Here is a 27,209-nt window from a genome sequence, read left to right on the forward strand (position 1 = left end):
CATGCTAGCTTGAATCTTGGCAGTAAGCATATCGAAACTTCAGATGGAAAATTACGAAAAACAGCTGACGAGCATCTGCCTCCGATGTTTGGAATTCGCCAGGTTTAATCAATCTGTAGCAAAACAGCCCATCGTCACGGATCGTCTTTCCCTTCCCTCAAAATAATTGAATGTTTCAAGATCACAAAAAAATCCAAACACGAAACCCAAAATGACCCATGTCGCCCTCGTTCTCGTGGCATGCACTTCTTAGCTTCCCTTTGTGCAGCCAGCCCTACGGGCGGGATCTGCACCACATGTTTGAAAGCCGATGTCTGCATAAGTCGCAGAACCAGGATAAACAGGTGTAATGCTGAGGAACAATGAAATCTCTATTCTACATTCACTCAAGCCATTCAAAATGTAAAAGAAGTACGAAGAGAAGCTTGTTCCTGAAAAGGGTATATCTTCGTACAGAAGCGGTAGGCGGTAAGCTTCGCTATCGATAACCCACTTTTTTTTCTTCGGTGCCTCGACAATCGCCGGCGAAGTCTTTGACTCGATTAACCTCGTCATATCACCTCATCTTCTACGGATCCGACGGAAGACTCCGTTAAAAGTGTAATTGACTGCTTTTCTTCCGGCCCCGAGCTCTCCACGCTTCATCCCACAACTTACAACCTCCTCCGCCCCGATCTCGAGATCCCGATCCCCTCATCGCAAATACTCCAGACACAATGCCTGCCTCCGTTCACTCACAAGACCCGGAGCACGATCAGTCCATGATGGACGTCGAGGCCGAGGCTGATCCCGTTAACCCCATTCTGCTGGACGAGAAGCGCATCGTTGTGGTAAGTCGCGCACCACGGAGGGCCTTAGAAGCCGCGACATGAGGTAGTTCCACGAGAAGATATCTGACAATTCGGTCCTTCTAGTTGCCCGGTTCCTCCGACACTGCTGCCTCGTTCCAGTTCGAGGGCGAGGGTCACACCATGGGTAATGCACTGCGATACGCTATCATGAAGAAGTGAGTGCGCCCTCGAGGATTCACAGTCAAACACTACAACTCGAGAACCACCCAAACTAGACCATCGAGAGCCTCTACTAACATACGCCCAGCCCCGCGGTCGAGTTCTGCGGCTACACCATCCCCCACCCCTCCGACGCCAAGATGCACGTTCGCATCCAGACCAACGGTAAGCCCTCGGACCAAGACCTCCCCTCTCAAGAATCCCACACTAATCCATTCCCTCTTAGACACAACGACCGCCCTCGAAGCTCTGGAGAAAGGTTTCAACGACCTGATGGACCTGTGCGATGTTGTCACTGAGAAATTCACCGCTGCCCGCGACCAGTTCAAGGAGGACCGGGCCAACATGATGGAGGGCTGAGCTTGGACTGGGCTTTGGAAAAGAATTCTTGTCTTGCATTGCATACGTTATTCTACGGACTTGATTGGCGTTTTGGGGGGAACTTCAAGCTTAAAGCTTAAAATTTTATTTGATGGTTCATCTATATTTTGTTCATGGTGTTTTTGGGGATGGTATGTATATCATGGGGAATTTGGGTAGATGGTGAGGTGGGTGATAGGTAAATCCCGGGGCATCGGCAAACGGAGGGCTACTGGGTAGATTTGACCGTGAAGGATGATCGCTGGACAAGGTCTTTCACTTTTGATCAAGAGGTTGGCACATGTGTAGCGCATCACGGGTCGATATATTCACCATCCTTGAGCCTCGTATTGGGGCTCGATGAAATGTAGATCCCAACTTCTAGAGACGAAAAAATGCTCGACAATAACCGGCACTGCCCAGATTTTCCATCTCTTACACCCTGTTTAAAGGTCTTTCAACTGTTAGGCACACATAACCCAGAAGATCAAATATGATAGAACATAGATTCTGTCAGATCTAGGGCCGGTATGAGTACAGCCGTGCACATAACGTTAGGAAAGCTAGTCCCAACACCCTTGACACAGAAGCCACGCCGTATATGTGAGATACTTGGAGGTACATGATCAACACCGGCCTTTGATTTTCTCAGAGACTTTCAGGATCGAAAATCTTGAGTTACACGTCAACTTTGAAGTTGGGCATTTGTCTAAGAAAGCAGCTGTTCGAACATTTCCTGAGCGTAGTACTAGATCGCCAACTCTCTGGTCAATTTCAGGCTAGTCAGCTGCGAGAGTTATAGATTCCGGTTCACTGGTCGCCTTGTTTGCCCTCTGGTTTCTGGTTGCCTTGATGGACATTAACGGAGTAGTTTTCATGGAAAATGTGACCTTAAACTTGTTGTAGATCCGAACTGTACTCCGCTATTCTCCGTCAAAGTATCGTTTACATTGGTTTCATAAGAAGTCTACAGTAGATAAAACGGGCTAAATCACGAACATACGCTAACTCTTACTCTATCAAACTTCCCTGAGTTTGTTGCAAAACATATAGGTGATAAGCCCTGAAAGATGACCCGGCCTTTATCAGCAACATGTCGTAGTAACTCCCCGTCTGGCCAAGTGCATCAGCTAGTCTTGACTTACAACTGAATAACAAGCTGATAATTCACGTGCAAACTATACGCCGCCGATCTCCACAGGTCAAGTGCTGCCTCGAATTAGCTCAAGTGGCTTATTTTGGGTTTGAGAATGATCTGCAGTGGTCGTTCGCAAACAGCCACTCGGGATCCCGCTGTTCTCCCGAACATTCCATTGGCCTTGCTTCGACCAGTGGGATATCATTTCCGCAAGCATTTGACGTGGCATTCACCCTTGATTAAGCTTGAAGTCAAGTAGTACATCTTGTAACTACTTCTGGGTTACCACAAGAGATCAGCGTTGTGTATGATGCTTGTGTGTTAAACGATCAAAGTAGTTTGAGGCTGATTAAATCCGGAAAAGAATTCCTTCAAAGTGTTTGTGTAGTGATCAAAGATAATCAGAAAGGGGTAGTCTAAAACACGGAGATTTCCTCGGATTCAATCGGCTCACATTCCTGAGAGCTTGAGCATGGGTTCTAAATAGGCCGTGAGACACACACCTACTCGTATACATTCTATTTCACTCCAACTCCCTCTATCTCTAATTACCTCTACCTCTTTCTCATAAATATATACACAATGATTGACCAGCAAAATAACCCATTTAATACCAACCATAAGAATCTAGCCATCATTCAATGTAACTCTGATATGATCAACGTTGATGCTCACGGAAATTTCACGTTTACCCTGCAAGGGGTGGCGGATCATTGCCAGGAATAACTCGTGGATCATCCTCGAAATCCTTGGGTCATGACAGTGAGACCCCTGCTAACAAGATGATCTTTACTAGATAAAGCATATTGGGGCTCCAAGATTACAAAGAATGCACAACCTCAAGCATCCTTCCGTCGCCGCCGCGCTCTAACCACACCCTTGCCCATTGCTTTCAGGTCCATGCTTGGAATTTGCATGACGTTGGAAGCTTGAAGGAGTAAATACAGACTAAGGCGTTGGTAATGGCAAAAGATATTTAAGGGCTGACTGTCGCCCTGGACGGTCAACAATAGCATCAGTGAACTCTCTACCATCTCTACAAACCAACTCTTATCCCAAGTGAGTTTCAACGCCTCCCTTATTTCCAGAGAAGTCAGACTAATTGTTTCAAGACACCGCAAACATGTTCGTCAAGTCCATCCTCGTTACTCTGGGCCTCTCTGCCCTCGCCATTGCCGGCAGCACTGCTGCCAGCTGCTCCAGCGACCAGCAGGTCGTCTGCAAGGACAACGGCAACGGCGGTCTCCTGACCCTCGGCAACGTCCTCCCCGGTGGTCTCGGTGTTTCCTGCTCCGGCGGTGACGTCTACTGCTGTGACAAGAGTGCCACGCAGGTAAGTAATTATCTAAGCGCTTGACCTAGTATTGCAACAAGCGCAGCAATCCCACGGGACGCATCAAAGCTAACAAAACTTTCAGGACGGAAACCTCATCAACCTCGACGTCAACGCTCAGTGCTCTCTGAACCACCTGCTTTAAAGTGACTTATGTGCCCTCATTACATCCACTCGGAGGTGCATAGCTGCTTCGAATATGGCCGACAACAACTCGGTCAGCCTGAAAGGGAAAGAGAAGGGTGGATATGAGCCCTGTGTTCGAAGGGCTAGCAGATATTACATCTATACCACCTCCAGTGCGTTGCGATGATATTTGTACAAAGCCAATTATTGTTGGTGAAGAACTTTAATCTCAGTCTAATACACTCTGGTTATTTTCGAATACTTTGTCCATGATAATCTATTTGAGTAGATTTCAAAACTGTAGTAACTTTTCCGTGATTTTGATCCAGCATGTTTCTACCTCATGCTGCCTCAATTGAGCTCAAATTGTCCCCATCTTGTGTAAATCTGTCACAGTACCAGAATAAGGCTTTTATTAAACGCCGTTTAACCTCTAGAATCACCAATCTCAAGCAACTGTAGTCTTACCGGGTCCAGGTATGACCCAACTTTTCATTATGCGTTCATGCTGATGTTTGAGAATCTCCCACCGGACTTGTGACTTGTAAACTCTAGTCAATATGTAAACTATCTGGTCCTATTGTTTTGAGCCTACGACCCATACAGAATACTGCTTTAAGTTCTACGCATGCAGTCTGGACCCATTGTTTCTCCGTTAACCCAGAGGGGACAGCCATGAAAATAGCCTTGGCGACATGGCAACTGCTACGTCCCTGGGGCCATAGTTTGGATACACCAAAGCACGATCCACCTTGCAACTGTTACAATGTTTATCAGGCATGCACTGTACAACATGGGAAAAAGAGTGGGGCCGCCAAGCGTCCCGTATCAAATCCCAAGGCACATTTGGCGGGTAAAGCCATGACAGTTACTGTTTCCGGAACAGGAACAACCTCTGCAGACTGTCAGTTACCTGTCAACCCCACAACCCAACTTCACTCATGTAACGGTAGTAAGGCACACTATCGTGCTCATTCGTTGTTGACGTCAATATCTGCGGTATTTCTCTATCACTCTGTAACATCTACTCTTCTTGTCACTGTATAAATAGTGGCAGTATGATATCTAATAATGATATTTCGAATTCCATCAGCCTAGTTGTTACCCACACAGTATGTATAGTTCGCTTTCGAATTACTCTCATTCAATTGGTTAATTCCTGTCTTTAGGTCACCAAACCCACCCGTCAACATGAGATACATCTTCGCTCTTCCCCTTCTGGCTGTCTCAGCCCTGGCCATGCCCACCGTTGACGGGCACAAGGAAGACTCAGGCGGCGAACCCTCCGAGGAGACTGTCTGCGAGAGCCACCAAACAGTTGTCTGCAGCGATAACGGAAACGGTGGTCTCCTGTCCCTGGGTAACCTCCTCGCCGGTCTTCTCGGCGAGAGCTGCTCTGGTGGTGACGTCTACTGCTGCTCACAGAAGGACGTGGAGCAGGTATGTTTTGCAAATGTCTTCAACAAAGACTTCGGATAGCTAATGCTTTTAAAAGAACGGTCTGATCAACATCGATCTCAACCTGCAGTGCAGCTTGAACCACCTTCTCTAAATACGAAAATCCTGTTCGTGAGATACGGAATAGCTATCGAATATTATAATACTTAATTCTAATTTCATATCAAGACAAGTACTTGAAATTTGATAAATAATACCATTAGCTTAAAGGATTACAAAGGCCTCGAGACTAATGCTGTCCGTTACGGAGAATTTAATCCGAGTAAGGCCCTAACATGTATATTAGCCAATCGCCACATGATGACTATTGTCCTGGCTGCGAACAGGAAACTCAACGGACTTGGACTTCTCTGTCTCACTCCAACTTTGGAATTAAGTGGCACATGGATTGAGTTATGGAAATCGTTTTCTTTTCCTCTGCAGAGTTGAGTTGTACTCCTCAGAGGTCAAGTACAAGAGAGCACCGTGGTAGCTGTTCCAAAGCACTGGCGAAGGTGATGTTAAATATTAGCTCTTTAAGTGTATCTGTGTCCATCTATTGGCCTCATTTCAAATTTGTCTATGTCAGAGGATTGAAAGCTATCTCGTACGCATGTGAGGAGACACCTCTGCCGTCTTGGCAGTGGCATGTCGGCAAGTAGGATTAATAGCCGGAAAAGCCTCGCTAAATTACTCTGAGATAAGCAAATTCGTGGGGACCTATGTGTCTCTTTGGCGGCTGATCTGCCCGGTCCAGAGTGTAAGATACCGATGGCGATAACAAGCCGAGAGCGGGGTCAGCCCCAATTTTCATACATACACAATCTTCAACCTTTTAAGGAACTGTAAGTGATACAAATATCTTGTCTCACAGATCTTGACATCTTGGATAGAAACAAGAGCCACTATTTATTGAATATCATCGCGATGAGTACTACGGAAGCCCCATCACCTCGGCCGGTTGTGGTTGCAGCTTGCCAATTAGGTCCTGTGCACCTTGCAGACTCCCGACAGGATGTTCTCAACCGAATGTGCAAGCTTTTGGACCAAGCCGCGAGAGAGAATGTGAAGCTGGCCGTCTTCCCCGAGTTGGCCTTTACCACCTTCTTCCCTAGATATCTGATCGAGGGGGAAGACCTGGATCAATACTTTGACATCGAAGATCCAAGCAAAGGTGGTATCGAGCAATCTCCCAATATAAAACCACTATTTGATCACGCATATTCCCTCGGTATTGACGTCTACGTGGGCTACGCGGAAAGAAGTATCCAAGAAGACGGCTCTCACATCGACTACAACTCTAGCGCGTACTATTCTGCACACGCAAACAAGATTGTCGGGAAATACCGCAAAGTACATTTACCAGGATCAGTTGAGCCAAAAACCGAGCCAGGTGCATTCCAGCAGCTAGAAAAGCGCTATTTTCATCCTGGCAACCTGGGGTTTCCCGCGTTCAGGGCTCCTGGACTTGTCCCTGGCGCCGTTAAGAAATCAGATGCCAGCGCCAGCCCAGCAGAGAACAACGGAAAGGGAGACCCGATTATTGGCATGCTGATATGCAATGACCGACGATGGGCCGAGGCATGGCGTGTATACGGCCTTCAAGGAATTGAAATTATGTGCTGTGGGTATAACACCACTGCCTTTCAAACGACAGCTAGCGGCCACATGGTGGATATGAGCCCGGATGCGGCCGAGGATCTTGTTCTGCTTCATCATAAGCTTTCATGCCAAGGAAATAGTTACATGAACGCCTGCTTCAGTATCAACGTTGCCAAGACAGGCGCCGAAGATGGAAATCCGTTGGTTGGTGGAACTATCATTGTTCATCCGCTTGGCCATATCATCAAGGAAGCAAAGACCAAAGAAGATGAACTGGTGGTTGCATCTATTGATTTGTCGGACTGCTATCGCCTTAAGAACACGGTTTTTGCATTTGAGAAACATCGACGAACCGAGCACTATCATCCCATTGTGGAACAGACTGGGGCGATTGAGCCAGAGTTGCTTTGAGGTAGGCGGCCTCTGTTCGAACAGCATCTTTCTGACGCGAGAGATGATTTCAGTTTCTCAAGATAACCAATCCTAAAGCCAAACTTTTGTAAATACCCATAATTCTATGTACCAATCTAGTATATTCAAGAATGTTAGTCTCAGTCCAAGGTTAAAGCCTGCTTATCTCTCCACTTCTTGCCCCAGAAAAATAACGCCCACAAAGCTGGCGAGACAAGAATCATCATTCCCGCAAGAAGTACTCCCAGCCAGCCCATTCCCATGGCATCAATCAAAGGTATGATTGCCGCCGAGGCTCCCGCTGAAGTCAGCCAGTTGACCATACTCAGAACAGCACGAGCAGAAGCAGGCCTCGTCACATTCAAATCCGCAACCAACATGCCGAGGGTGTTATTAACGCCCGTGCTGGCATTGCCACAAAAGAACAACAAAATCAAAGGACCCGCTATATGGACATTATAATTCATAACCCATCCGAATGCAATAATGCAAAGACAATAAAAATAGATAAACGGTATTGCTAGCACTAGGCGAGCTTTTTCAAGAGGAATATGCTGCATTTGCGTCGGACATTGTCGGTTTGACCGGACATCCACCCCCACTTGGCGAGCGTAATGCTTGAATATTCGATCGGCAAATGTGCCTGCTGTCCAACGAGTAGTGCAGGAACCGAGGGTGTAAGGGAGGTAACACAGCCCGACATAAAGAGGCTTCAGATGATACTTCCTCTCTAGCAGAGGTGGCAAGCCGTTGAAAATAGCAGTCGAGGTGCAAAAGCAGATAGCGCTGCAGAGAGCAAGGAGGGCGAAATGTCGATCTTGCAGAATCCTGAGAGTCTGGAGTACTGTCGGGCGTTTCTTGAACGTAATCTTTGTCTTAGGCTCGGGCTTGTGGTTCATTGGGTTGACGATTTGAAGAATGCATCTGTTCCATCGCTGAGGGGGTAGACTACCATTGCCCACGACAGCTCGACAAGTTTCGCGGAGGATTGACAATATAACGAGAAGCAAAACCCCGGCAATGGCGGTCATAAACCAGAATACACTTCTCCATCCAAGAAACTGTGTCAAGATACCACCCAGAGTTGGTCCAATCGATGGACCAAGTGTCATTCCAATTGAAGAGTAGAAAGTATATTTCCCTCGCTCACCCCGTGTAACCAGATCGGTAATGGATGCAAAGGCAACGATCGTACTCGTACCACAAACAATTCCTTGAGCGCAGCGTAAGACGAGCACAGCCGCATAGTTGGTTTGAGTCGCAAGGCCGATAGTAGTGCAAAGAAAGAGGAATATACTGGCCAGGAGGATGGGACGACGGCCACTTAGGTCCGATAAGCCAGCAGTTAACAATGGGCAAATCGCTTGAAAGATCTGTTTAAATTAGCTACAATCGATGATCATCGGTCGAATAGAGTCTACCTTGTAGGTTGTAAGCGTCAAATAAATTTTCGCAGTCGACACTTGTAAATCTCTCGCCAGCGAGTCGAGGGCGGGAAGGTACATGGTGCCAGCTACCGGGCCCAAGAAAGTCACCAGTGAACAGACACATATTGTGAAAATCTTCTCCTTCTCGGACAAGACGCAGTACAATGACTGCACAGTTTCCGTAGAACTTGCATTGCTCGCATCTTCTTGCACTGAGGCACAAGGAGCAGTGTCTGAGGAACGCCTCGCTCGATCGCAGGCGTCGGGTGCTGACTCTTCCGACTTCATTGTCGTTGAAAGGTGTCGAGCGAGCAAAAAAGCGCGGTCGATCCCGCTGCTAATCGTCTAAAGTTAAGAGGATCTCATCTTTTATTAATATTAGTGTGGGCTTCGTGTTCTTGCATTCTCGTACAACTGGCAGATCGCTAGGACCCCTATCACATTATACTTTTAGCGGCGATCATCTGCAAGGGGCCAATAGTGGGATGATAGCTCCTTATGATATGACGAATGAACGGTATGCAGGGTCAGGAAACTAGCAGCCCTATTTGCCGCGACCGAAAATGATCGCCTAACATCGGAGAAGCTTATATAGTACGGATCACTCCGTACTTACAGTTTGCTGGCATGATGATCGGATGCTCCCGGAAAGAGTCAGTGAACTCATTCTCTGATGGACCTGAGAATTTGCCTTTTCCATCAACTATCGACTATGGGAACAAAATCGGTGAACTCATGTTCTAAAGATAGATGAAAATTGCTTTTTCACAGACTATCGATTCATAATGTTAAAAGCAAACCATTAGCCTCTCCCCATTAGGCTCCAGAAATTATGCAAAAACCCAATATTACTCTGGAAGGGTATTTGCCACGTCTATTGACGAATTTGGCGAACCCAAGAGCTTTAGGCAGCTCGACAGCAAATCAACTGGTTGAAACCGATCACCATCCGAACTCTATTTCCCCACGTTTCGAGGTAATAAACTTCAAATGTCAAAACCCTAGCACGAATTCGGCGCGGGCCACACACGCGTAGTGTTGATGTCATCGCAAACTAGGAAAGCCTTTCCTATTACAATGACTTACCCCGCAAATTTGCGGATTTCAATGGCGACGTCGAACCTGCGTTACAAAATCTATACATTTATTCATCCTGAATATCCCTGATGCTTTGCCGACGCACGATTCCACGATTAGTTCAGCAGGTTGGTGCTTGTTGCCGCTGGACGACGATAGGGAGATTTCAGATGCTGATAGACATGTAGAAGCATGGTTTGTTCAGGATTCAAGTGCGAGGCCTGAGTCTCCTTGAGTACCACTCGCACAAATTACTCAAAGATGTATGGTCCAATCTAGCCGGTCAAGGTTGTCTTCTTGGACTCATAGCTACTAGTTCGACATTCCGGTACCTAATGGATATGTCGTCGGCAGTCCAGAAGAAGCAAGAGAAGTGGTCTCGAAAATCAGTGAGCTACCCTAGAATTTATCCGAACGATATCTCACAGATAAGAGGCTGTGTGTTCCATCTCTCTGACTTTTTTTTTCTGCAGATGCCCCATCGGTTGTAAAGGCACAGATCCTTGCCGGTGGGCGTGGCAAGGGAAAATACGAAAGCGATGGCAAAGGAGGAGTTCGCATCATGAACTCGTAAGTCTAAGAAGAACTAATCAAGACAAAGCTAACAACCCTTCTTTTGAAGACCAATCGAGGCATTTGAGAATGCCTCGAGGATGATTGGTTACTACCTTACAACAAAGCAAACCCCACCTGGTGGTCTTCTCGTCAAAAAGCTATACATCTACAAAGCCGTGGACGTTGCGCAGGAATACTATGTCGCACTTACATTCGACCGCGACCGGTCCATGCCAGTCCTCCTGATCTCCAACGTCGGAGGAGTCGACATCGAATCCAACGCCGATAAACTAGAGCATTACTGGTTTGACATGACGCACGGCATCACATCCGAGATCACTGCATATGTCCAAGCACAGCTCGGCTTCTCGGATGCAGAAATGGGCGTGATAAGCCACATCCTTCACCAAATGGTGAAACTATTCAAAGAGAAGGATGCTACACTTCTCGAGCTGAACCCTCTTGTGCGCACGCCAGAGGGGCATTTTGTCTGTCTCGATGCAAAGTTCACGTTCGATAACTCGGCTCGTTTCCGACAACCGGAGATCTTTAGTCTCGAAGAACGTCTGCCTGATGAGGAAGATGAATACGAGGCGTCTCAGGCGGGCCTTTCCTACGTCCGTCTTGATGGTGTCATTGGAAACATAGTGAATGGAGCCGGCTTAGCAATGGCAACCAACGATCTTGTTAGCTTGTTCGGTGGCAAATGCGCGAATTTCCTCGACGTCGGTGGAGGAGCAACCAAGGAGACCGTGTCAAAGGCGTTTGAGATTTTGAACCGGGACTCACGAATCAAGGGAATCCTGGTCAACATTTATGGTGGTATGTGCTGCATAGAAGAGAGAAGATGTCTTTGCTAACCTGAAGCCTAGGAATTGTTCGATGCGACATGATCGCCGAGTCTATCATCGCTGCTGCTACTTCAACCGGAGGATTTAAAGTTCCTGTAGTAGTTCGCCTCCAGGGTACCAATTGCGATAAAGGTCTGAAAATGGTAAGGATATGTATCGACCCATTGAGATAGCACGCTAATGGTCACTATAGATTGAAACATCGGGGTTGAGTAATTTGATCGTGGAGCCAGACTTTGAGCTTGCCGCTGAAAAGATTGTGGCCGTCACAGGAAAACCAGCATAATGAACTCATTGTAATCGAAATGTAACATTTCAATTGTTAAGCTTCCTCGGTCTGTAAAACGGATAAATATGGCGGAGAGGAGTTCTTCAGATTCTGATCGGGGTCAACCCGATCGGCCTATTTCCCCTTTCGGGTATGAACACCCTCTTCTCGGCGTAGTTTCGGGGGCTCCGTGAGAGGGTCGTCAGTCTTTTTAAATAACCACGCTTTACCAGCCAACTATGGAGTATTTGCCCCACAAGGGTCTCACATCGTAGCTCCAGTACGGCAATTCTCTCCAGGAACTGCCCGAAAAAAGAGTTTTTACCTCCTTATGCTTTTTACAATTTATCATCGTTCTCCATGTCAAGAGTAATGATTTCAAAAATCTAGAAGATATCTCATGATTTATCTTCTAGACTTATGACAATTGTCTCACTACTCTGAGGACTATCTTACTTCCCCAGAACAAAAGACACTATGTACAGACCAACATCAAGGCATGAGTGGCTGTTCTGTGGGGCATTGCTCGCCCAAGCCATTATCATCCTGGCGCTAGAATTGTAAGTCAAGCATCTAGAACGACAAGGTGATTCACAAAGGTGCCAGGTCTCGCTTATACTAACTCGTATGTCTAGATTTATCATCTCCGAATGGCAGATGTGGGTTCATTCCAATATAACCCAAGTGACTATATCATACGTCGTGCCAATCAATCTGGCCATCTTCGTCTTCACTTGCGTGTACGAGCTTATTCTAGCCATTGACGCAGTACATCACAAGAATAACCTACTACTATTCGCTGTCTGCGTCAGCAATGTCTGCATTCTCGCATTCTCTGCGATGCAGCCAACCGCCATGATAGAGATTTCCCGAAGACTACCCAATGAACGTGATGCTGAACGGCAGCCCTTGGTAGATATCGATGTCGACTTTTGGAAGCGAGTTGGCCCAGCTCAGATCGCTTGTCCGATTGTCTTTGGGATATGCTCTTTTATCATTTGGCCATGTGCCTATCGGCTGCATAAAGAGTATGCTTGGGCCATTTACCGGAGTATTCACGGTGATCTGAGCATTAAGACTCGCTTTTTAGCCTACGAGGTATGACTCCCTCCCCGTGTCATCCTTGCATACCTACTAACAGCTGAACAGATCTATCTTGTTCTGATCAAGCTCGACTTCTACTTCATCACAGTTTTCGTGATCCAATATGATTTAATCGACGTTCACTTTGAGGGGCCAGAGTTTGCCCTCACATTGGCTCTTCTGCCTGCATCTTTCCTCATGATGGTATTAGCTGTCTGGTTCGTTCGCAAGGAGTGGAAGATCGCAATGATACCGGTGATTGTAAGTCAATAGCATTCTCTACGACGACAATGATTTTCCGTACTAACATCCTCAAAGATATGCCACGCTGCTATTATTGCATATCTAATCAGTCGAATCGTTGTACTGTACGACGATGGGCGCCGCGCGAATACAGCAGACAAGGATATGATGCTGTTATTTGCATTCGCGGCGTTGATCCTCATGGCATTCACCCTGATATGCGCTGTTATCTGCGTGTTCAATTTCAATCACGGATTGAGAGAGGTTCTTGACGAGAAGAGCTACAAGCGAGATACGCACTTTGAGGCTCTCTCCGGTTGGACTGATCGATCATACTCGCCAGAGCATCGACTCTCGCTCGAGTAGGGTGCATGAGAAGAGCCGGATATAGTTATGCCGGAGACATGTTACAACAATGACCTAATTAATAATATAATACTTCTCCAAAGAAGATATCTATTGAGATTAACATTCGTAGATATAATGAGTACAGAGACGATATGCATGCTTATGTTTCTCCGTGGCTTGATTGGCTCACGCTATCCGTGAGGCTAAGCAAAGGTGGGTCAAGTGTGTATGAACACCAAATAGACCAAGTCCTATGAAGCGGGGGAGAGAGCTACTGGTTCTGCACGAGCTGATATAGAATCAAGATGATTTGGCGACCTAGTAAGACAATATTTACACATCATGCCGGGGTCGATGACGCAGTCCCTCCGACTGTCATCCCACGGACTTGCGATATAGGAAAAAGAAAAAAGAGACGAAAGATGTGGTGGATGAGGTATCGAAAACGGGCTTTTCAGTTGCGGCCCTCCAGGAAGCCAGAGACGAAGTTACGGGGCAGGCGCGCACCGGGGTCCTCCTCGGGCCGGAAGTACTTCATGACGTGGGACAGCTGCTTCCAGTAGTTGAGGGTCTCCTGGAACTCGGAGTGGCTCTGGAACAGCAGGACGTCAATGACGCTGAGTTGGCTGACGTAGCGGTGCTTCTCGAACTCCTGGCGGATCTTTGTGCGGATGGCGGAAACGGGCATGTTCAAGGAGTACATGGTTTGGATCTCCGGGGACTGTACATGTTGTCACGGGTTAGCCTGGTGTTCAATTCGAGTCATAGTCTGATGTTCTCTCGGCAGCAATTGCTCTCCAGTATCCATCTTCAGGAAAGTCTAAGAGGACAAGAGCTGCGCTGCGCTGGAGCAAGGGCATAGGCGTATCTGGGTGATCGCAGGGTAAACTGACCGCGCGGAGCCACTCTCGGTAGGACTTGAGCACACGGTTCTTGGCATCGGTAAGGTTGACGGCTATAGAGCAGAAACATACTCTGTTAGCTCCCTTGTACAGCTCACAATGGTCTCAATTGCAGGGCTCGCCTAGCGGGCGATCGGAACACCTCGGGGTGTGATAGACGGAGGGCTGGGAACGTACAGGAACGCGTCCGTTGCGCGAGGTAGGTAGGGTTGATGGTCATATTGTCGAATGAGATTGCGTCCACTCAGTCCAGTGCAATTCAATCTCTTGGAGGGAGGGTGCGGGGAGAGAATTGGACGCTGGCGAGCTTCGTGGTGGTGGAGGTTTCACTGAGGTTGGGTGGGTGGAATCGGCGTTGTTCACCGCCTTCCTGATCCAAAATTTCTTTTGCAATTTTGATGGCGGCGCCGAGTCGCATGCGCTTGTTTCTCTTTAATTATTCGGATTGACACTACGAAGTTTGGAATTGAGACTGACAGTCTTGATTAACCGGTTGCCGCTCGACGATTCTTCACTCGCCGTGAAAATTTTATCCTCTACGCTCGATCCGACCTAAGTTTCGCCAAATCCTCCAACTTTCGCATACACCAAATGGCGCCCACCAGAGGGTCATCCAAGGGTGCCTCCTCCGGAGGTGCCTCCAAGGGCTCCAAGGGCACTAAGCCTTCAACTCTGTCCTCTTCCTCCCGCGTGAGCAAGCCCAGCAGCAAGAAGAACGTCAAGCGTCCCCCGCCAGTTGAAGTCAAGTCCAAGGCGCGCACCGCCCCCGAGAACTTGAAGCGCAAGAAGAAGAGAGTCTATACCGAGGCAGAGCTTGACCTGCCCAAGCTGAATCAGATCACGCCCGTTGGAGTTGTTAAGCCCAAGGGAAAGAAGAAGGGCAAGGTTTTCGTTGACGACCAGGTTTGTCCAACTTCCCTCTATGGTCTCCTCTATAGCATGGAGTGTTTTGCTAACAGATTTATTTCGTTGCAATAGGAGGGTATGATGACAATTCTCGCCATGGTCAACGCCGAAAAGGAGGGACAGATTGAGTCCAAGATGATGAAGGCTCGCCAACTCGAGGAGATCCGAGAGGCCAAGAAGGCCGAGGCCGAGGCACGCATGAAGGAGAAGAAGTCCAAGTTGGATGCCGTGAAGGATTCTATTCGGAACAAGAAGAAGAACAAGGGTGGCAACGACAAGGGTGCAGAGAGCTCCTCGGCTTCCTCAAAATCGGCCAAGGGAAAGCGCAAGAGCGTTTCATTTGCTTAAGCGACCAAAAGAAAAAGCGGCTATTGTCTATACCATTACCATGTATTTAGACGGGGGTCTGGCGTTTGTGTGGGTTTCATTGTTACCTCGGATTCGAACCATTGTGAATAGCGTTGACCTGTAATGGGAACTGTCTCCCAAAGCTTGATAAATCACATCTAACTTCTGATCAAATATTCTGTCTTTGCAAAGACTTAAGCTTGATGATGCGTCCGGGATTTTACAGCTTCTATAATGACTTCAATTTTACCAACACCTCCCATGCCAGTTTTCATAACTTACTCGATCTGATAGGCCAACACCCCCCCTTTATTAGTAGATATTCCCAGGGAAGGTCCAACCCAAATTAGATTAGAGCTTCTTGACCAATGAAGTACAGTAAAAGCTCCATAATCAGACCTGATTATGTCCTCAATACTACACCATGCTAGGGTTACCCTGTTCTGACCGGTCAAAACCGGTAAATTCACCGGCGAACGCGGGGCATAATTGAGGTGAAGCCATCTCCACTTTGAATCGCATCGATAACATCTATTCATGCCTATTCGAGATCGAAAAGATATTTACAACTGTTAAATAGTCTCATGCACCTCCTAGAAGCAGCGAGACGTGCTAGAAGGAACATATCAAACTTCGAACCAACATCTCCAGATCGATATCCACTACCCACTCGAAAGACAACACGCCAATATCGACTAATAAAATGACCCAACAAACTCTCAAAATAATCAAACTCACCCCCGAGGAGCTATCAACTCAAAAAATAAGCTCCCATACCCTCCAAGCATCCTTAGAAGCCCTCCACAAAGACGGAATCCTTGCCCTCGAAAACGCCGTGAACACCACGCACCTCGACAAACTAAACGCGCGCATGATCCCCGAAGCCCAAAAGCTCTACTACAACGAAACAACTCACCGCAACTTTGGCCAAGCAACGGGGAACATCCAACAAGAACCCGTCGTCGAGGGGGACTACATCTTCGAAGACATCCTCGCCAATCCATGGGCGACCTGTATAATCGAGCACATGATCGGACCAAACCCGCAACTACGCTTCTACAGCGCCAATACCGCATTCAAAGCGAATGGTCGACAACCACCGCATATAGACGTTGACTTTGCGATGCCCCGCATACCGTTCGGTTACTGTATCAATATCAATCTAGTCTCCACGTCGCCGGAGAACGGGGCAACGGAGTTCTGGCTGGGTAGTCACACGGACACGGACGAGACTGTATTCGATCGAGAGGCGGATGACCTGCAGATCAAGGCTGAGCTATTAGAACAGCGAAGAAAGATTAGTCCGCCTATTCAGCCGGGTTTACCTAAGGGATCGTTGATTATTCGGGATCTTAGGCTTTGGCATGCTGGTATGCCGAATAAGACGGATGAGCCGAGGGTGATGTTGGTTTCTATTCAGTTTCCGAGTTGGTATCGGAGTGATCAGAGGTTGGTTTTGCCGAGGGCTTTGGAGGGGAAGATTGATTTTGGGAGGACGGTTCCTTTTGTGAAGTGGGTTGGGGAGGATTATGATTATTTGCAGGGTGCTCATGATCATGATTTGACGTTGAAGCCGTGAAGAGAGTGAGCGAGGTGATATTAGGCGGAGGTTCCTGGTCTAGTCATTCAAGGACTCTGGTAATGTGTTTTTCTTGTTAACAAGCATGAAGTACGTAAGCTGCTCGCCAAAGAACGCCTATTCCACTGAACCGATTCTAATGAAAATTACTCTATGTATATTGGTATATGAAAAAAAGGACAACGACGAATATCCGCGCAGGACCCAAAAGCCGAAAAAGTGAAAGGCATAGAAAGTTTTGAATATTGAAGGAGCGAGCCGAACTTATTTGGGCAGCTTCATGTCGAGCTTGCGGTTCACAGGGAGGAACTCGGGCTTTGGCGCCAAGTCAGCGTCTTTGTTAGGGCCAGGGTGGCTGGCAATATGCCCTGGGAGCTTCTCCGGGTGCTCAACGACACCGGGAATCGACGTATCAATTTCCTGGGCCATTTTGTTGAGGAAGTTCGTAACCTTATAGACAATTAGCATGAGTTCCGGATTGCGGTTATCTTCTTTTTCACTTACCGGCTTGACAAACCAACGGTCACCACCAAGTTCGAACCAGCCGAGGTGGCCGCCCCACGAGGTGGTCAACATGACACCGTAGGGGGTCTGGGTCATTTCGTGGAATGGCAATGCGTCGCGAGAAGCAATCTGAATCTATATTAGTGACTTGGTCGTAGACTCGAGGAGTGGTGACATACGGGATCATCCTCGGCCTGCACGGTAAAGAACGGAATGCGGATGGAAAGCATTGCATCCGTAGAGGCAGCATCACGGTAGTAGGCACCCTCAGTCGGGTAGCCCCATGTAGGACATTGCAAAGCCCTATTCAGGTCAAGTTAGAATGAACGCGATAAACATACTCAGGACAGCAGGATTGCATACCGATCAAACTCATGTAGGTAGGTAATGCTTCTGATAGCCTCGGCATCAATGCGAGGGTTCTTGATCACTTCTTCGGCGTGGCTATCATTTCATCAGTACTTTTCTTCCCATGATCACACCGAAACAAGACTTACGCTTCGAAAAGTCTCTTCATGCTGGAGCCCATTGTCTTGCTGTACACCTCTTTGCCGAGCCAAGAGCTCTGCAAGTGGACAGAGCTGACATCTAAGTTCCAGGGACTAGCGCAAAGCACTGCAGCCTTCAATTGGCAGTGATCGCCTTCTTCACCCAGGTACTGCAATAGCCATTAGTATGTAAATCCACTTTGAAGATAAAAGGGTCAATCAGACATACATTAGCCAGAATATTAGCACCCAGGGAGAATCCAATGCCGAACAGAGGACGATTAGGGAAAGTCTTCCTAAGCCACTTTACTGACTGGCGCACATCCCAGGTTGCGCGCGCATTATACAATACCCCCGTGCTGATTTTCGTCTGCGAGCAACCCCGCGAGTTGACCACGCAGGCCTCCCAAGCACCATCTGCAATGAGCGGTGAAAGAACGTGACGCAAATACACCTCGTGCGAACCTCCACTCAAGCCATGCAAAACGACCAGCATAGGCTTTGTATCGTCCGAAGCAATGCCCGCAAATTCATCCTCCGAGTAAAAGGACGTACGTGGAGGCAGACCAGATGGCTGAGTATACTTTCTCGCTTGATCCGTCAACTCGCCCTCGGGAGGCATCTCATAGGGTCGGACAACGAAATCAATCGCATATGTCCCGGAGAACATGGAGCTATCGGCTTCAAACATCTTTCGCTTATAGTACACGGGAACATTATCATGTTTCAAGACCGTGTACATCGTCTGTAGATGGCCGTTGAACAAAAGCGGGTTCAGATGGCAGGCTTCAGGTGTCGCATCACGACAGATATCGACCAAGGTCGTCTGCTCCTTTGCACCCGACAGAATAGACTTTTTAGTCAAGACGAGCTTATTGTCCTTGGCGTGGAAGAAGGAGATTCGCCCGCTGGGGCGTACCCATGAGAGTAGGCCCATTGCGACGAGACCCGATAAGAGGAGCGATAGGGGAAACGAGTTGAGCAGCGCTGATGCAAAATCCGACATAGAGAAATTTGTCTATTATGCAAGAAATTCAAACACGCTGAGAGAATTAACGAGATTGAAAAGAAAAGAAAGGCGTCCAGGGAGGCAACATCTAATCAGGCCAAGTCTTCAACAATGAAAAAAAGCCTTGATACCAACCTCGGTACTTCCCGATCGGATCGGTGTGACTAAGCCCCGATCTCCGTCTTATCTCCACGTGATGAACATCATCCCGCTGACTCAGCCGGGCAAGGCCCCTGCCCCTATTAGTCAGCCATAATGCCTCAGGCCACGAACCTGTAAAGGAGGGTCATGGGACTAATTCCGAGGCAGAAACGACCAAAAGTCAGTTGACAGGGTCATCGTATAAAGAGCACGAGAATATCCTGCAAGTACCGGGCTGACTAGGCTAAACAGGCTAGGCTAAAGGAGGGGGATCTGTTTTGGGAGGAGTTCCGAGTGATGATGCGATGATGCTTGATGCGGCAATCTGATTGCCGCATGCGGAACTGCCCTGGATAGCATCCGGTATTCCACGTTCGTAGACAATGTAGATTATCTACGCTTGACTATCCGATATTGGAAAAAATATTTTGGTGGCTTTATATCACTGCATTTGGACTGAATAAGGGGCTAATAATCCAGTTGGGGGGGGGAAGCCTCTATTTGTATCCGTCCGTATATGGAGATAATCCCTAATCTTTACGAAGTCAGAAGTATAGCCCTCAAGCCATGTAATGCTGATAACATTGCCCAGCCCTGCCGTGACCCCATCCCATGGTCCGTTTTCGTGCAACTTTATCTTTGGTCCATGCCCTACTTGAAGGTCAACAGATCCCTCAGCCTCTATTTATCTTCTTTTTCTTTTCTATCATTGCGGCTTTCTTTTCCGTCACACGATCCCCATAGCGCCCCTCTATCAACGACATGACGATATGATCTTTCAGCACAAGCCACCAACGCATCATCTATCATTATAAACAACTCTATAATCCTATTAAAAAACGAAGAAAATCACCCATCACTACTCATGCGGACTGGTCATAAAAGAACGTTGAAAGCACTCTGTTTCCGAGACAAAGAACAGAAGCTGCCCCTCTTCCCCATGGCTTTAAAAGAGTCCCCCTCCGCCAACATGCCCGAGCGCATCCACCGAGCAACAGAAAAAGTGTTTCGGAGCGTCATGAGAATGAAGTCCTGGTCGCCCACCCGTTCGCGCAAGCAGCAAAAGGACGAGTCGGGCCGCTGCTATCTCATGGAACTCCCCACGGAGTTATTACTAGAGATAGTCTCGCACTTGACGCTCGTGCCGGAGGCGGCCTTTGCGCTGACCTGTAAGCGCATGCTGGCAATTTCCGGCGAAATCCTCAAATCACAATCCCTCCGGTTCGGTCGAGACTTTGCGCCGCTTTTCCACCATTATCGGAATGGTCACAACTTTGTTACGCCGCGATGGCAGTTTATCAACCTTTTGGAGAATTCAAAGTGGCGCGTCTGCTCCAAGTGCTTGAAATTACATCCGCGGACGGCATTTTCCACGCGCGAACTAAGACGCAAGTCGGATCATCGATCGTGCAATGTGGGCGAACTAGCAGGGATCGTCGACTTGTGTCCCTGCAAGAAGATCACCTTCCGTGATAAACTGGATCTAATGGACCACCTGCGAGTTCGAAAGATCTCTGTGAACGCCCTCAAGACACAGTTTGGTGATAAAGTTGGAGACCGATATTGCTGGCATTCATGTACAGAGCAGTACGGACCCACCGAGCTGAAAGTATCTCTCTTCCCGGAACTCGACGAGGAAGATCAGTTGATTATGCGCACCGAGTACCAACTCACGACCGAAGCGGGCCAAGTCGGTAAAGAAGAGTATATGACACCGCGCTTTGGATGCGCACACCGATCAGTCGATCTCTGGCTTTCGAGCGTCTACCAAACCACTATCTGCCGCCTCTTCGACTCATTTTGTACCTCGTGCCGTCGCATCTCAGTCTGCGGTGCCTGCAACACTACCTTGAAGTGTCCACGAAAACAGCCGTTCCATTCTGAAGAGTCCGGTAAAGATACATTTAACTTCTGGACGCAGCGCAACCTTGGCGGCTCAAATGCCATCCCCGATGCTGCGTGGGGTGCGCAACGCATTCATCCCGCAGAACCATCGATCGGCGTGGAGAACTGCAACGAGCTGTGCCCCTGGACGGTGCGAGAACATCCTCCTTTGACATTCTCGCCCAGTATTGGGGAGGAGGTTATTGAGCCGGCGATGAACCCGCAGCCTTTGAGTTCACTCTACTCGTCGATTCGCATGTTGTAAAGGAGTTGGTTGGGGTTCCTATTGTTTGAGTGGGTTTTTAGTCTGGCGTTGGGGAACATTCCGGATACATTATAGCGCATTGGAGTTTAAGAGGGATTGGGTTTGTTTCTATTGCATTGGATAGGGAGTTATGGGGTAGAACAAATGATTTTGTACTGTGTTTAATGGAGGTTATTTGGTCTTCATTTACTAGACCGAGTCAATGGGGAAGGAATACTACAGACTTTCTGCTTAAAATCGATGCTTCTTATAATTCTAAATCATTCTATATCGGGAATTTCACATACATTGGAGAACGACAATTGAGGAATAAATTCAACCAAATTTCAATGCAGTCTGGAGATTTGATCTCTTGTATCATGCTCAAGGCACTCGATATTTATTTATTTATTTTTAATAATTTGGTTTTATCCTGGAAGCTGGATCAAGCTGTGATCTATCGAATAGTACAAAGTATGCATCAAAGGGGACCTAAAATATACTAGCGGCTCTTTATCAATCAAGCATGGCATACGATGCAGCATGTACAGGTCTTTCAAAAAAGATGAACCACTGGCAAAAAGTACGTTCTTTTTCATATACTGGTCTTTACTCAAGTAATTAAAAAAACTTACAATCTTTATACCTTCTCTCTGATATCTACCAAGTACTCTCAATCTCCCCCACGTTATCGCGTTATCGTCGCATCAGCTGACCGCCGCGAGTTTCTCCGCCCCGGGAAGACGGTGAACTGTAGGCCAACGTCGTGTCGATCGGAGATTATAGCGAGCTTCTCTCATTCAAAATACATGTCGGGGCGATGAGCTTCCCACCGCCCAATTCCGGTCAATATCCGCAATATATCCCTCCACCGCAATACCAGCCTGGCCACGTCGCCCCGCCGCAGTTCCCATACAATCATGTCGCGCCCCCTTCGCAGTCGCCCTACGGCTACAGTAAACCGGCAGGCTATCCACCGGGGATGATGCAGCAGCCACAACAAGTCTGGAATCAATATGGCCATCAATATGCACAGCCGATGTCTCCGCAAGCGCAACATCAGCAGCACCACCACCACCAACAACAACAACAACCACCAACCCTCCAGCCGGCGGCCCTCATCCACCCCCAACACCTCGCGCAACCTCAGCATCCGGCCTTCTCTCAAGCGCAGCAGATTCCCGTGTCGCAATTGCAACAACCTCCTATCTCTCAACCCCGACAATCCCCCATAGTCCAGCCGCATCAGTCACCCCTTCATCAACCCCAACAGCCCTCTCCCCGTCTACAGATGCAGCAACAGTCTCCCCGAGTTCAGATACAGCCGCAACAATCCCCGAGACCCCAGCTGCAGCAACAGCAACAGCAATCCCCACGCCCACAGTTTCAACAGCACTCTCCACAACCACGTGTTCAGCAGCAGTCTCCACGGCCGCAGTTTCAACAACAACCTTCCCCCCGTCCTCAATTCCAACAGCAGTCTCCTCTTGTCCAGCTGCAACAGCAGTCACCACTTGTTCCGTCGCAACAGCTGTCGCCTCGACCTCAGGTGCTGCAGCCATCTCCTCGACCGCAACTGAAGCCGCAGCCAGTGTCACAACATCAGCAGCAACATCAGCAGCAACATCAGCAGCAACATCAGCAGCAACATCAGCAGCAACATCAGCAGCAACATCAGCAGCAACATCAGCAGCAACATCAGCAGCAACATCAGCAGTCGCAATACCAGCAGCCGCAGCCGCATCCTCAACATCATCACCAGCAACCACAGCATCAGCAGGCGCAGCATCAACAGCTCCAAAATCCACCGCTGCAGCATCAGCAACCGCAACACCAGCAGCCACAGCCGCGACAGCAGCAGCCACAGCCGCAACACCAGCAACCGCAGCTCCAACCTCAGCAACCGCCGCTCCAACAGCCGCAATACCAAGCACAACAATCCCCCATCTCCAAACCTCGGACCATTCCACCTCAACCTCGGCCACCACCTCTGCCGCCGGCGCCTCCTCCATCACTACCACCAGAAGAGCCACAGCATCAGTTCATCAACCCAGCCGAGCTCTTTGTCCAACCGCCACTTCCTACCGCCCCTCGGTCACGGTATGGTTCCCTGTCGCAATTTGTCGACCCAAGTGACTTGTCAACCTCGCTTGAATTACCTCCGATGCCATCTATTACTTCATCAACTCCTCCACCAGCCGAACCCAAAGCCCCCCAAGTGACTGAGTTCTCGGACCAAAAACCTCCACCGGCTAGTCTGGAACCAAAGACGGAAGATGTTCCCATGCAGTTGGAAGAAAGGCAGTCAGATGTACAGATTAAGCCTCTGCCTCCGCTGAAGCCCGTCGTCAAGCCAGCCGTGAAGCCAGCTGCGAAGCCGGAGTCTGCAAAGCCTAAGTCTGCATCGAAAAAGGAAGTGAAGCAACCTGCAGTGGCACCAAAGAAAGAGCCGAAGCAAGCTGCGGTCGCACCAAAACCTGCGGCAGCAACGCCAATACAACCCCAGCCAACTCCCTCGCCTACGAAGCATGCCATCCCGCAAGTGATGATACCGGCGCCTTCTCAAGACTTTCGCTCCAGCAGTCCGAAACAAACACCGAAAAAACTGCCGCCTAAGAAACAGCCAACTCAGCAGATCGCTGATAAAGTCATGAAACCGTCGAAACCCCCAGTTGACTACCAGGTCTTGCTACTTTCATTGGCGGATGAATACTTGAACGCTGCGCATCGTCATGGAACTAAGACGGCTCTTGTCACCAGCCAGGCCGATGTTGAGGAGTACTACAAGCTAGTCTCAACGGGGCTTGGGTGTTTGGAGGCAGTTCTGAAGGTTAGTCGTGTTTAGTTGATTAGATATAAATCTTTACTGACTTGAAGTTCCAGAATTGGCGGCTACAACCTCGGAAGGAAGCCCTTGTGCGGCTTCGTTATGCTCGGACATTGTTCGAGGAAACTGACAATGACCTCGAGGCTGAAACGGCATTGAGTAAAGGCGTATGTGGTCTGAATTTCCCCTTCATTAGACCAGTTAGCTGACCGTTAACAGATTGATCTTTGCGAACGAGTGGGTTTTGGTCCTCTATGGCAGAATTCCCCAGAGACTGACTTTTCTTAGAACCGAATGCTAGACTTGAAATACAGCATGCAGCATCTCTTGGCGCGCATGCTCCATAAGACCAATCCCAAGGCTTCCCTGAAGGCGGTCGACGGCATGATCCAGGACGTGGAAGCGTATGTGATATCTCCCTCCTCAATAAATTATCTGGCTCCTAATTCCTTTACAGATATCGCCATGCGGCTTGGGAGTACACCTTTCGATTCCTTCGCGTAACCTTATCACTATCTTCTTCATCACATCAAGACTCTGTGCAAGCTCTCCAACATTTGACCAAAATCTCAGCCATGGCAAGTCGCAATGGAGACAAAGCTGTCGCAGCAATGGCTGCCGTCATCGAAGCCTTGGCGCACTTGCAGCAAGGTACAGGTTCCGATGCCATTGAGCAAGCACAGCGTGCGGTAGCCGTTGCGCGAAGCCATCAACTGAATGATGAGCTTCGGCATATTCCACAGCTCGCCACCCTTACCCAGATGGTTGATATCTGTTGCAGTCTGTTGGAATACGACGTGCCCCAGGCTTCTCAGAAACTCAAGGTCTTGCAAACATTGGCAGACGAAACCCTTCATGACCCGAACTGGCATGCCGATGGATCGTTCTCCATCCCTCTGAATGGAAAGTCTGCCGGCCCGTCTTCTATCGACACTGGGGATATTCTTCAGGTGCAGAATGGCACGGTACTTCTTAGCTTCAATTGGCTTCCACAGCATGACCTGTATGCACTCTCATATTTCTTGAGCTCAATCACTCTCAGTGCCAAGAACTCTTATGATGGTCGGAAGGCGGAGCAATTCCTCGATGAAGGGCTTCGAATGATTCAAGGTAAGTCACGATCCCGAACTTTCAAGCGAAGCAATCTCTAACATAACATCCTAGGAGGCTTCACAGCCCCACAAGAAATTTCCGAGTCAATGGTGAACGCCACGAGACGTGTCGAATGGCGCCGGTCCCTTTGCTGCAATTTCCTTCTACAGCGGGTCTTCCTAGCCTGTGCCCGCACCGACTGGGATCTGGCTACCCAGTCTCTGAAAGAGCTCCGGCAGTTCACCCAAGAGTGCGGTCCCAACCTGCCTATGTCTATTGAATGCTTGATGGAATATTCCGCCGGTACTATCGCCCAGGCCACTGGTGATCTAACCCGGGCATTGAGCATCTTCCAATCGCCCTTGCTCCTGCTCTCACCATCAGCGAGCAAAACAGCACGCAACGACCCATGCCGGGACACCTGCATTCTCGCAGCACTCAACACCATCCTCATCATTCGCGACCCCTCTCACCCATCCCATTCCCACCTCCCCATCATCCAAGCAACCCTCGAACCCTTCTGCCAGAACGGACCAAACAAGTACATCCAAGCCGCCTATTATCTCGTCTGTGCCACCGTACAGACAGAGTCAACCATCCAGACCAAGCAATTCCTCCAGCACGCCCTGCAGTCTGCGACTACCATCAGCAATTCCCAAATCACCTGCATGACCCTCACTTTCATGAGCTGGAAGTACTTCCGCGGCGTTGTCGGCGAGCAAGCCGAGAAGAGTGTCCGAGCCGGCCGCGCCATGGCTAAACGAGCCAACGATCGTCTTTGGGCCAGTGTCACCGATGAGATGCTTGCGGAGACCCTCGAGCGACATGGAAAAGGTGACGAAGCGCGTAGTGTGAGGGAGGAAGGACAACGGTTGATCACGGGTCTGCCGCCTAGCTTGAAGCGTCCGGCTTGAGGATGTTGCGGGGGTTTTTTAATGATTAATGATAATGTTTTGTATTATAACACTGGGACGTATCTATTACTATATCCGGTTAGTTTTGCTGTTCCCGACTTAGTGCCCTAATACACTATCATGTAACCTCTCCTTTCGACATAAAGGATAACGCCTGCCCTCTTGACTTTTCCCCCCTCAATCTCTCTCCCTTTAACTCCTCTATTTTGCACTCTTCGCCGGCCTCTTTCTTCCATTCTATCCCCTACCGACTATTACGCCTTAGGTTTTAGCTTAACGTAGCGCTTGATCCGACGCCTAGCTTATTCTCGCTCCTCCCGCCAGACTAGTAGTCGTAAGGGATATAACCACTAAGATAATCTAGTATAGAGTGGCATCACGAGACTTCGGGTCGATACTCCTACTCTTTCCCTGAAGGAGGGACTATACTCTAAACTATACTACAGATGGTTGTTTCTGGACTATACACACGCCTAAGTGTCGATACTTTATCACCTAAGACCGCTTATAAGCTCTCCATGATATTTATTGGCCTACGAAGCCAAGTAAATTGGTTACATTAAGTGCATACATTATATATTTATGTATATAAGTCGAGCGTAGACACTCGTCGTGGCCACTTTCGGTGAAAGACCACCGCACTTGCTAGAATAGTATAGCTACCATCGGTATACTTCGATAAATTCAATCGCTCGAGATGGAATGGGTAGTAAGTGTGCACCGGAAAAGGCGCTCGAGAGTATCTAGGATATAGAGGTATCAGCCAATAATTTCTTAGAGCCTCGTGCTTTTTAGGGATTTTTATCCTCTTTTTACGCGCTTCTATATAACTAGGTTGTCCTACGGATGGAGAAGAGGATAAGATAAAGTAGCTATCTTTCTAAGATAGATTACTATAATTTAGATCTATATAATATATTAGTAACTTATAATAGTCTTTAGGCGAGGATATTTACCGTGATAAATTAAGTCTGTAGATTAGTTCGAATAGAAATAATAATTAGTAAGGCTAACTAAATAGTTAATAGTTAAATAATTAAACAGAGCTAGTAGATACTCCCTATAAGGCTCGTTCCTTACCTAGAACAGGGATTAATCAGAG

At 48.3% G+C, this 27,209-nt stretch overlaps 13 protein-coding genes across 13 annotated transcripts; 10 read left to right on the forward strand and 3 right to left on the reverse strand.

Annotated features, from left to right (window-relative positions):
- Positions 1 to 716: 716 nt before the first annotated feature.
- Positions 717 to 1,370, forward strand: N7496_010821 (DNA-directed RNA polymerase core subunit RPC19; the record flags this gene model as incomplete). Its single annotated transcript, XM_056703734.1, has 4 exons — positions 717 to 830; positions 915 to 1,006; positions 1,099 to 1,175; positions 1,237 to 1,370. 4 exons carry the CDS (start codon positions 717 to 719, stop codon positions 1,368 to 1,370), a joined length of 417 nt encoding a protein of 138 aa, XP_056549694.1.
- A 2,261-nt stretch (positions 1,371 to 3,631) lies between these two features.
- Positions 3,632 to 3,986, forward strand: N7496_010822 (uncharacterized protein; the record flags this gene model as incomplete). The annotated part of the gene is made up of 2 exons (XM_056703735.1): positions 3,632 to 3,841; positions 3,927 to 3,986. The coding sequence occupies 2 exons, from the start codon at positions 3,632 to 3,634 to the stop codon at positions 3,984 to 3,986; spliced, it is 270 nt and encodes an 89-aa protein (XP_056549695.1).
- Positions 3,987 to 5,158: 1,172 nt separating this feature from the next.
- On the forward strand, positions 5,159 to 5,519 carry N7496_010823 (uncharacterized protein; the record flags this gene model as incomplete). The annotated part of the gene is made up of 2 exons (XM_056703736.1): positions 5,159 to 5,407; positions 5,463 to 5,519. The coding sequence occupies 2 exons, from the start codon at positions 5,159 to 5,161 to the stop codon at positions 5,517 to 5,519; spliced, it is 306 nt and encodes a 101-aa protein (XP_056549696.1).
- Positions 5,520 to 6,331: 812 nt separating this feature from the next.
- N7496_010824 (uncharacterized protein) lies at positions 6,332 to 7,417 on the forward strand (the record flags this gene model as incomplete). Its single annotated transcript, XM_056703737.1, has 1 exon — positions 6,332 to 7,417. One exon carries the CDS (start codon positions 6,332 to 6,334, stop codon positions 7,415 to 7,417), a length of 1,086 nt encoding a protein of 361 aa, XP_056549697.1.
- A 140-nt stretch (positions 7,418 to 7,557) lies between these two features.
- Positions 7,558 to 8,316, reverse strand: N7496_010825 (MFS general substrate transporter; the record flags this gene model as incomplete). The annotated part of the gene is made up of 1 exon (XM_056703738.1): positions 7,558 to 8,316. The coding sequence occupies one exon, from the start codon at positions 8,314 to 8,316 to the stop codon at positions 7,558 to 7,560; it is 759 nt and encodes a 252-aa protein (XP_056549698.1).
- A 1,811-nt stretch (positions 8,317 to 10,127) lies between these two features.
- Positions 10,128 to 11,613, forward strand: N7496_010826 (succinate--CoA ligase subunit beta; the record flags this gene model as incomplete). The annotated part of the gene is made up of 6 exons (XM_056703739.1): positions 10,128 to 10,184; positions 10,238 to 10,310; positions 10,395 to 10,491; positions 10,544 to 11,298; positions 11,349 to 11,470; positions 11,521 to 11,613. Coding segments are annotated over 6 exons (1,197 nt in total), but the record flags the coding sequence as incomplete, so codon positions are not given.
- Positions 11,614 to 12,072: 459 nt separating this feature from the next.
- N7496_010827 (uncharacterized protein) lies at positions 12,073 to 13,287 on the forward strand (the record flags this gene model as incomplete). The annotated part of the gene is made up of 4 exons (XM_056703740.1): positions 12,073 to 12,155; positions 12,231 to 12,693; positions 12,745 to 12,939; positions 12,997 to 13,287. 4 exons carry the CDS (start codon positions 12,073 to 12,075, stop codon positions 13,285 to 13,287), a joined length of 1,032 nt encoding a protein of 343 aa, XP_056549700.1.
- A 436-nt stretch (positions 13,288 to 13,723) lies between these two features.
- On the reverse strand, positions 13,724 to 14,391 carry N7496_010828 (NADH dehydrogenase [ubiquinone] 1 alpha subcomplex subunit 6; the record flags this gene model as incomplete). Its single annotated transcript, XM_056703741.1, has 3 exons — positions 13,724 to 13,990; positions 14,163 to 14,224; positions 14,349 to 14,391. The coding sequence occupies 3 exons, from the start codon at positions 14,389 to 14,391 to the stop codon at positions 13,724 to 13,726; spliced, it is 372 nt and encodes a 123-aa protein (XP_056549701.1).
- A 371-nt stretch (positions 14,392 to 14,762) lies between these two features.
- Positions 14,763 to 15,425, forward strand: loc1 (the record flags this gene model as incomplete). The annotated part of the gene is made up of 2 exons (XM_056703742.1): positions 14,763 to 15,074; positions 15,150 to 15,425. 2 exons carry the CDS (start codon positions 14,763 to 14,765, stop codon positions 15,423 to 15,425), a joined length of 588 nt encoding a protein of 195 aa, XP_056549702.1.
- A 703-nt stretch (positions 15,426 to 16,128) lies between these two features.
- Positions 16,129 to 17,004, forward strand: N7496_010830 (phytanoyl-CoA dioxygenase family protein; the record flags this gene model as incomplete). Its single annotated transcript, XM_056703743.1, has 1 exon — positions 16,129 to 17,004. The coding sequence occupies one exon, from the start codon at positions 16,129 to 16,131 to the stop codon at positions 17,002 to 17,004; it is 876 nt and encodes a 291-aa protein (XP_056549703.1).
- A 264-nt stretch (positions 17,005 to 17,268) lies between these two features.
- N7496_010831 (putative hydrolase, alpha/beta fold family) lies at positions 17,269 to 19,002 on the reverse strand (the record flags this gene model as incomplete). Its single annotated transcript, XM_056703744.1, has 6 exons — positions 17,269 to 17,454; positions 17,509 to 17,637; positions 17,688 to 17,811; positions 17,872 to 17,952; positions 18,006 to 18,166; positions 18,226 to 19,002. The coding sequence occupies 6 exons, from the start codon at positions 19,000 to 19,002 to the stop codon at positions 17,269 to 17,271; spliced, it is 1,458 nt and encodes a 485-aa protein (XP_056549704.1).
- A 1,114-nt stretch (positions 19,003 to 20,116) lies between these two features.
- On the forward strand, positions 20,117 to 21,295 carry N7496_010832 (uncharacterized protein; the record flags this gene model as incomplete). Its single annotated transcript, XM_056703745.1, has 1 exon — positions 20,117 to 21,295. The coding sequence occupies one exon, from the start codon at positions 20,117 to 20,119 to the stop codon at positions 21,293 to 21,295; it is 1,179 nt and encodes a 392-aa protein (XP_056549705.1).
- Positions 21,296 to 22,565: 1,270 nt separating this feature from the next.
- On the forward strand, positions 22,566 to 26,107 carry N7496_010833 (uncharacterized protein; the record flags this gene model as incomplete). The annotated part of the gene is made up of 6 exons (XM_056703746.1): positions 22,566 to 24,104; positions 24,158 to 24,268; positions 24,321 to 24,338; positions 24,390 to 24,505; positions 24,559 to 25,211; positions 25,266 to 26,107. 6 exons carry the CDS (start codon positions 22,566 to 22,568, stop codon positions 26,105 to 26,107), a joined length of 3,279 nt encoding a protein of 1,092 aa, XP_056549706.1.
- Positions 26,108 to 27,209: the final 1,102 nt, after the last annotated feature.

This window comes from Penicillium cataractarum (assembly GCF_028827025.1).
Source record: "Penicillium cataractarum strain IBT 29864 chromosome Unknown utg000009l, whole genome shotgun sequence".
Lineage (NCBI taxonomy): Eukaryota > Fungi > Ascomycota > Eurotiomycetes > Eurotiales > Aspergillaceae > Penicillium > Penicillium cataractarum.